This window comes from Arvicola amphibius, chromosome 1 (genome assembly GCF_903992535.2).
Source record: "Arvicola amphibius chromosome 1, mArvAmp1.2, whole genome shotgun sequence".
Classification (NCBI taxonomy): Eukaryota; Metazoa; Chordata; class Mammalia; order Rodentia; family Cricetidae; genus Arvicola; species Arvicola amphibius.
This window is the reverse complement of record NC_052047.1, coordinates 103,788,898-103,797,596: the sequence shown is the minus strand read 5'-3', so window position 1 is coordinate 103,797,596 and position 8,699 is coordinate 103,788,898. Positions and strand designations below refer to the sequence as shown.

At 50.1% G+C, this 8,699-nt stretch overlaps 1 protein-coding gene across 1 annotated transcript in view; it reads right to left on the bottom strand.

The window, feature by feature from the left end:
• Nucleotides 1-242: 242 nt before the first annotated feature.
• Clpb (caseinolytic mitochondrial matrix peptidase chaperone subunit B) overlaps nucleotides 243-8,699 on the bottom strand; it is a 126,986-nt gene continuing 118,529 nt past the window's right edge. The window contains exons 10-16 of the mRNA XM_038328074.2: nucleotides 6,260-6,304; nucleotides 5,650-5,811; nucleotides 2,249-2,405; nucleotides 1,672-1,745; nucleotides 1,413-1,532; nucleotides 1,132-1,236; nucleotides 243-552 (exon numbers count right to left, since the gene is read on the bottom strand). Of these exons, the coding sequence (XP_038184002.1) occupies nucleotides 304-552; nucleotides 1,132-1,236; nucleotides 1,413-1,532; nucleotides 1,672-1,745; nucleotides 2,249-2,405; nucleotides 5,650-5,811; nucleotides 6,260-6,304 (912 nt within the window). The 3' untranslated portion in view covers nucleotides 243-303. The remainder of the gene's footprint in view (nucleotides 553-1,131; nucleotides 1,237-1,412; nucleotides 1,533-1,671; nucleotides 1,746-2,248; nucleotides 2,406-5,649; nucleotides 5,812-6,259; nucleotides 6,305-8,699) is intronic.

Genomic DNA, 8,699 nt, shown 5'->3' with positions numbered 1-8,699 from the left:
GCGCAGCATCAGCACAAGCAGAGGTGCACAACACCACCTGGCCCGTCTTCTTCCAGCCACACTTGGTTTCTGTTGCAGTGCTTCTGATCTTCTGGCAACATGTTCCTGTTCTACTGACAACAGGGGATGGAGTCCGCACTGAAGCGCAGACAGGGCCTTCCTGTTCCTCGCTTGGAGATCACAACAGACCATGAACCTCACAACCAAGAAGGCAGGGGAGGCATGAGGGGATGGCACGTCAGTTGCCATGTCACAGCAAGGGGTCTTTATTAGATGTTCAGGGTACACACAGGCAGGTGGATGCTAGATGGTGTAGCACACCTTTTCAGGGTGGAGTGGTGCCCGGATGTCCAGTTTGCGGGTCTTGCTGTCCTTATCAATGATCTCCAGACGCAATGTGGGCGGACGCTTCTCAGCCTCGGGTGAAGGCAGGTCAGGGCTCTTGAGGAGGTGCTTGTCTGAGTCCTCCACGGTGATGCGCAGGGTGCAGCCCCCTGGCAATAGGTCCTGCTCATAGGCTGCTGCCAGCTGGTTTACCACACGGCGCTCTACCTGCATGGAGGAAGGTGATAGGGCCATCACTGCCTTAGCCTGTATCTGACCTGCAGCTTCAGTCAGGAGCTGGCCTCTATGGCTTACTGTCCGGGCAAGTCACAAACCTCAGAGCCACAGTTCTCACTTGCAAATTGGGCTTTAATGGCAACTAGCTCACCAGTAACTGCTAAAGGCTCCACGGCGTTAGTTTTCGAGTCTCTTGGTCCAGGTCCTCTAATGAGGATTCATACTTATTCACCCTGCTTAGAGACTAGTGTTTTGTTTTTGAGACAGGGTTTCTCTCTGTAGCCCTGGATGTCCTGGAACTTGCTCTGTAGACCAGGATGGCCTTGAACTCAGAGATCCGCCTGCCTCTGCCTCTGCCTCCTAAGTGCTAAGATTAAAGGCGTACACCACCACCACCTGACTAGAGACTAGTCTGAATTAATGATTTTTTATTTTTAGTTCTGAAGGGGCTTCTGTTCACTGTTGGTATAGATAATTTCAGGGAGACCGGCTGAGCATGGAAGTTGGGTCTGGAGTACCGGGGGGGGAAGGTGTAGAGGTTCCGTGTTTGTCTCAGGCCTCTGTGCTCACCTCATGCTTGATGGACCGGGCGCCATAGTGGACGTTGTAGCCATCAACCAACACATCTGCCACCTCGCGGTCCCACAGTAGTGTGATGTTGTGTCTCTGCTTGGCCTGAGGTAGGTCAGAGAGAGAATTGTCTGCATGTTGCCCAGCACCTTCTAGCTCTAGGCACATGGTCTGAAGGGGCCTTGAGAGACTGTGCCCCCAGGACCACTGGCTCCACACCACATTTAAAAACAGGCCCCATATATCTGATCCCCACCCACCGGCAGTCAGTCTTCTCTTACTCTCTTGGCCCAGAAGTTCAGTTCCTTGTTGACCAACTGGATAAGCTCTGAGTGGCAAAAAGGGAGGAAGTAGACAATCTCATTGATCCGTCCCAGAAACTCATCTCTCCGGAAGTGAGCCTGCAGAGACAGGTAAAGGGTAGAGGCACTCAGTGATAGTGGGGATATTTCTGGACCAATGAGAGAGATAGGGACTTCCATATTTCTAGAGTGGTTCCTTGTCCCCAAGCCCCAGCAGGAAGCCAAAAGAAAAACTCACTTTCAGAATGGGACGGATCACATTCTCCTTGAAGTTCTTTGAGATGGTGATTTTGTCATTAATCTGGACGTCCCCTGTGAAGACAGATCATAAAGTATTTACCCATCACACTCAGGACCGCCCCAGGGAAAAACCGCTTTGTCTTGAGCACTTCAGCTGACTTCTGAGGCCCTTTGGCTTGCAGATGTCACAAAACACTAACTCAGGTTTGGGAGGGTTGGGGTAGAAGACAGCTCTGACCCAGCAAAGAGGCTTGCAGGCTCTTCCAGAGGAGAAAGGCAGAAGCGGCCTCTCTGATAACATCTCCATGACTCTTGTATGTGAGGCCTTGCCCACTTCCCTAATTTCTGACCCGCTGAGTATGTATCTCCCTGGTTCCTAGGGCTGGGGGGTGGGTCTGAAGCCATCCTGTAAACTGGTGGACCCGGGCTTTACTGAGGGTGGGGCACTATCTCCTGTCCCCACTACTCTCTGGGATGATGCCTACTTTCTACTCTAAGGGTTTCAATTCCATTTCTGCCCCAGATATGCCTGTGCTCAGATCACTTCCCTGGATAGCCCAGGCCACACATCATACCAAGGTTTTCGGCAATTCGATTTCGGCTCATCTCCAAAGCTTCCTGCCTCAGTTGTAGTGCATGCTGGGCGATCTCATCACTGGCTACATTGGAAGTCATGATGAAGATGGCATCCTTGCAGTCAATGGTCTTCCCCTTGCCATCTGTCAGGCGGCCCTGGTAAGGATGAAGCTGGTAGCTGGGTAGGCTCCATCAGACAGCTGTTCCCCAAGTCCCTCTGCTGCTGCCTCCCACTCAAGCTCTCTGGGCATATGACTCACATCCTGACAATGGCTTTACCAACTGAGGCCTCCAGGTGAGGTGCCCCTACTTCTGGCACCTAGCATTCCTGGCTTCCAGTGGCCAGTCTGACTCCCAGTCAAACACACTTCCTTTGGAGGCCCACTGTGTTGGAATTTCTGAGCCTTCTCATGATCCTGGCCTAGAGGGTCAGTGAGATCAGGAAACAATCATGATGATGATGATGAAGGAAAGCCCTGGTCACTGCACAGTGAAAGGGAAGGCATCTTAGAGGATGATTATCAGGACCACACATGGTCCTTGGTGAAGAGCTTCTGGAAGCCAGGCTGGGCAAATGGTTAGACAGCTGTTATTCCTGTGGCTAATGACATCTGCTAAAGTCAGACAGTTCTTATTTTTTACATCTTTTATTTCTTGTTTTTAAGGCAATATGTAGCTTTCTGGAACTCACTATGTAAAACCAAGCTGACCTCAGACTTACAGAGATTCATTTGCTTCTGCCTTCCAAGTCCCGGGATTAAAGGCGTGCGCCACTGTGCCTGGCTCTTTTTGATATATAGTGTACACTATGCACATGTGGGTGCCAACAGAGGTCAAAAGAGGGCACTAGATCCTTTGGAGTTGGAGATACAGGTAGCTGTGAGCCAGATGAAATATTTCCTGCTAGATGCTAGGAACTGAAAAGCAAGCACTTTAGTCATTGCCGAATTGCCTTGAGTATCTATTATCTATCTATCTACCTATCTATCTATCCATCCATCTACCCACCCACCCATCTATTATCTATCTATCTCTCTCTCTATCTATCTATCTATCTATCTATCTATCTATCTATCTATCTATCTATCTCTATCTATCTATCTATCTATCTATCTATCTATCTATCTATCTATCTATCAATCATCTACCTACCTACAATCTATCTATCTCCCATCCATCCATCCATCCATCCATCCATCCATCCATCCATCCATCCATCAATCCATCTATCTATCATTTAATGACAGGGTCCCATGCAGGCATGCCTAGCTTCATACTTATTATGTAGATGATGATGAACTTGAACTCTTGATGCTCCTGCCTCCATTTCCTTAGTGCTGGGATTATGGGTGTAGGCCACCATATTCAGCTTATCTTTGGAGTTGTTCTCCATCCTGGCAAGGAGGACTAGATGGCGAGGTTCCTCTAAGCACTTTGGGAATTTTTTTTTTTTGAATTTTCAGTTCTTTCCAGAAGTGACATTGAGGAAGCCATCTCTCCTAGAGGCAGGTACACCAAAGAATAGGAAAAGGAGCAAAAGGAAGAAACAGGAATAAAAGTACAGGGTTCTGAAAGTAGCCGGGTGAAGGGAGCAGAGGCTTGGTCATCTGTACACTAACAATGGACAGTTGTGACAGCAGTGGCAGGGGCGCACACAGGCAAGGGGACTGTCACTGAGTGTTCCACTCCATCCAGGACCCCTGGGGAGGGGCCGGGCTGCTCATCACTGTCCAGGGTCAGTACCTGGCCCAGGCGTCCAGCACTGCGAGCCTCATTACCTCCTCACTGGCTTTCTTTCAAGGCCAAACTTAGTTTGAATCCTACTAATCCTGGCAGGACAGGGGCAGAGTGTTTGCCTTTCCCCAGGTGAGCCGTCGTCTTCCTGGCCAGCTGGCCTGCAGAGGACCAAGGGCTAGTCACACGAATGTACTCGGGCCTGTTGGTGGAAGGTGGTTGCAGCTGGTGGGCAGGGACATTTGGATCCTGTGACCTCTCCCTGTGCCTCATGGGACATTGGAAGCAAAGCTGGAGGGGACCAAAGGCCAACGTGACCCCATCTGCACACGATGCCAGCTAGTGCAGCTCTTAGCATCTCCTGGTAGGGCAGGGGCCCTGAAATGGGTAGAGCCTACCCTCTCAAGGAGACAGGCACAGGGAAGCGCTCTGGGATCACATGTACCACAGACCACCCCCATTTTCACAGAAGCTGCCGCTGTGCACTTACCACTCAGACCTTCTCTGAACTTTGGTATTTTGCCTGTAAGAAATGAGCTAATTTCTTCCTGGCTATCACAGTAATCAGCAAAGACATCTGTAAATCTTTACTAGAGGAACACATCAAATGCACCAAGAAAAGCAAGTTCTTATTGGGCAGTGATGGCATACACCTTTAATCCCAGCACAGAGGCAGAGGCAGGCTAATATCTGTGAGTTCAAGGTCAGTCTGGTCTATGGGAGCAAGTTCCAGGACAGGCTCCAAAGCTACAGAGAAACCCTGTCTCAAAAAAAAAAAAAAAAAAAAAAAGGGCTGGAGAGATGGCTCAGAGGTTAAGAACATTGCCTGCTCTTCCAAAGGTCCTGAGTTCAATTCCCAGCAACCACATGGTGGCTCACAACCATCTGTAATGGGGTCTGGTGCCCTCTTCTGGCCTGCAGACATACACACAGACAGAATATTGTATGCATAATAAATAAATAAATATTAAAAAAAAAAGAGCAAGTTCTTATTTCTAGCTCACCCTGACTAGTGGAAGGACTGCCCAGTCTGTAAGGAGATGGGCCCTATGAACACCAGTCACACCATTTCATTACAAATAACGTGGCTATCATTTTAAAAGAACTAGTGCAGACCCAGAAAACTGGCTCAGCAGTTAAGAGCACTGGCTACTTGTCCAGAGGACCTAGGTTTGATTCCCAGAACCCACATAGTAATTACTATCTGTAACTTCTGATGCCCTCTTCTGGCCTCTGTGGGCAACACACACACACACACACACACACACACACACGCACACACGCACGCACGCGCGCACGCACTCAATACTGCAACCTCCAACCTCCTTGTTTGTCACTGATATCTAGAGATGAGCAGTGACGGTTATAAAGTCAGTCAGGAGCAGGGCTAGACCTAAACTTCCTGTCTCCCTCACCCCTACCCCATGGCACCTCTGGAAGGCAGTTTGGTAGCCATGAAATCTGGTTGGTTTCCTTTCAAGTGCCTCACTTGGGCCTGCCCAGAGAGGGGATGGAGTCAGATTGCCCAAGTAACTAAGTATACATGGGAGGAGAGAGCAGTAAACAGAGGATCAACCAGACAGGCTCTGGGCCCTAGGCTCCTGTTGCCTGCAACCCCCATTAATGCTGTGTCCCTACTATTCACCTTGGCCTAGTCTGCTTTTACCTCATCAAACAGCTGCAGCATAATGGTGAGCACATCTGGATGGGCCTTGTCCACTTCATCGAAGAGGACAACTGCGTTGGGGCACTGTTTCAGCTTCTTGGTCAGCTGGCCACCCTCTTCATGTCCGATGTAGCCTGGTGGAGAGCCAATAAACTTGGCTACCTGGGGTAGGGCAAAATCATGTTAGGAAGGGCTCTCTCTCTGACGGAGCTTCTCTGTACAGCCTTGGATGCCCCAGAACTTGCTCTACAGAACAGACTCTGAAGACCAAACTCGAACTCAGAGATTGGCACGCCTCTGCCTCCTGAGTGCTGGGATTAAAGGCGTGTGCCACCACCGCCTGGCTTCTTTTTGCGTTCTTAGCCTACAATACGAGGCCAGTGTGGGAAGATGGCTGCATGCAGTATTAACAGGGCCAGTTTCCTTCAGAATAAATGTGGTGTAGAAGGCATCAGTGACTCTATTGCGCATGTAACCCCCATGTCCCAGGACAGATCCTAAGGCTGCTGATTTTACTGGAAGCCAAAGGCTCAAGTGACACATCAAACAAAACACCAAAGTAGCCATGACAACAGGCCCTCCTAGCCACACTTCCCTGAGACTGTCTCACCTCATGTCGCTCCTGGAACTCAGACATGTCGAGCCGGATGAAGCCCTGCATGGAAAGATGCAGGAGGTCTGTCAATATGAGACAGGAGGCAGGGGAAGGGCCCAGGCCAGGGCTCTCAACTATCCTAGGCCTTCAGGCCATGATCGCTTGAGACGTCTGCCATCCCATGTACACTTTCTGCTTTTACCTTCTTCTCTGGTCACTCACTCTCCCTCCTGACACCTTAGCAAGGCCAGATCACATCTCTGCCTTTTGAAATATGGTCCACCACGTCCCTTCCCTCAGGTAGCTTCTGTTGGTCTCCTCCTCCCACATTCCCAGAGGGTGCTCCACACGCGCTCAGAACTGACGTTCTCATCTTTGAGTAGCTGACTGAGCAGAGCTGGCAGGCACGGTCAAGGTCAGCAGCACCAGTGAAGATGAAGGACAGGGCTCCATAGCTCCTGGACTTTGCAAGGCTGTGGGAGGTCTATGACATAAGCTATCGTTTTCATTTTTTCCCCTTAGATATGTATGATGACCCTGCAGGTCTCCTCTCTCCACCATGGGCATGTGGCTCAGAAAGTAGCCCTTTAGGGAGAAGGCCACAGTTAGTGCCAGGAAAGAGATGCTAGGGCATGTGATTTGGCAGAGGTAGAGAACCCCTTCCTTGTCATGGGTACCTGGCTACTGAAAACTTCTGCTCCCCTCTCCTTCCTGAACTCTCAAAGAATGTAGAGTTCTGCTGCTCCCAGGAGCTGAGGGCACATGGCAGCAGGACACTCAGGAGACGGCAGGCACAGCTGTATTCCGGCCAGGCATTCAGCAAGTGGTCTGAGTTATCTGTCCCGTCACTGTACACAGGCACAGGGAGGGACGTGCTCAGACCCAGCGCTGTCACTGGCTGTGGCTTTAGCCCTCAAGCCAGTCTCTCCTGGGCAACACTGGCTCTTGACTCCTCTCCTCAAGTCAGCTGGGGCCTAAGCAGAGACCTAAGCCACTAGGAAGGAAGGTCTTAGAAAGACTATTATTAAGGCTATGTGGGGTGGGGACTGCTCTCAGTTCATGGGGCATGAGCAACATTCACAGAAGCTTCTGGAAAGGTTCAGAGTGCTGATGATGGCAGCTCACATCTGCCCAGCAATGTCCTGAGGAAGCTACGACATGCATTAGAACTATAAACCTGTGGTAAGCAGGAAAAACGAAGGTCAGGCAGGCTTTGCTGACAAGTTTTTAATTATGACAAGTACTGTGCTTCATTTCCTCGTCTTCCAAGCAGCTGGCTTCTCAGAAGTCTTCACTTGGAAGGCTCAGAGGCTGGTGCTCAGAAGGGCTGTCACAGGGCCCAGAAGTACAGAGCAGTGGCTCCTAGCCAAGTGCTCTCACCCCAGTTACTCTGAGTGTATTTCAGAGTCTTGCTGAGTAGCTTGGACAAGTTTTTGCGCTTAATATTCTTGGCTAGAATCTTTCTGGTTACATGTGACACCCCCTGCCCCTGGGGTTTCTCTATGTAGCAGCCCTGGCTGTCCTGGCACTAGCTTTAAACTGGCCTTGAACTCACGGAAAACAGCCTGCCTCTGCCTTCTGAGTGCTGAGACTAAAGGCGTGCACCACCACTGCCTGTTTGGTGACATGTGACTTTAACCTGGTGCTCTGTAGATAACAGCAACCAAGGGCTCATCCAACACGCACTGACTGCACTCTGGGTAACATGCAACGCTCTGAGTAATGGCGCTCACCGTTTGCCATCACTGTCTCACTGATCTAGCGTGCTATGGACCAATACGGAACCTATTACTTAGACACTGGTGAAACAGAGTCAGCCAATTCCACAGGGGAGGAGACCAAACACTAGTTCTTACCCTGTAACCATACAGACACGAACACTCAAAAGTCTTTTGGGCTCTAGTACCTGACCTTATGACGACATCACAGAACAAAAGGTTCTTTCTCAAGGATTATTAACTCTGATGAGAGCTAACAAGGCTGTCTAGCTGGGGCGAATTAGTGCAGAAGCCGAGGGAAGGAAAGCCAACAAGTTCAGAAGTAGACCTGCTACCAATGTACAGCTACAATGTCTTGTGAGGCGGTGAGGCACTAGCGTCTCTTCACAAGCCAGTAAAACGAGGAGCAGAGAGGCAGGCCAGCGCTCGGAGGCACAGGAAGAGAGCTCCTGCCTGTGATGACCCATGTGACACAGGGCTCAAACCTAACACTTTTTGCTTTATGGAGTGTCCAGGAGGTGCCAGGAACACTGGTCAGTCAGCTTACAGTCCAGGGTTCTCTTGGATTTTGAAGGCATGCTTCAAACACGAATGTTCCGTGGGCAGACAATGTCTGTGTAAACACATTCTGTAATGAGTTGGCCCAGGGGGCTGCACAGATCAGGGGTTTTATAGAAGAATCACCTAGGATTTAGTAAGTGTTTGGGGGGGCTGTTAGGCACCTCATTTTCGTTTGC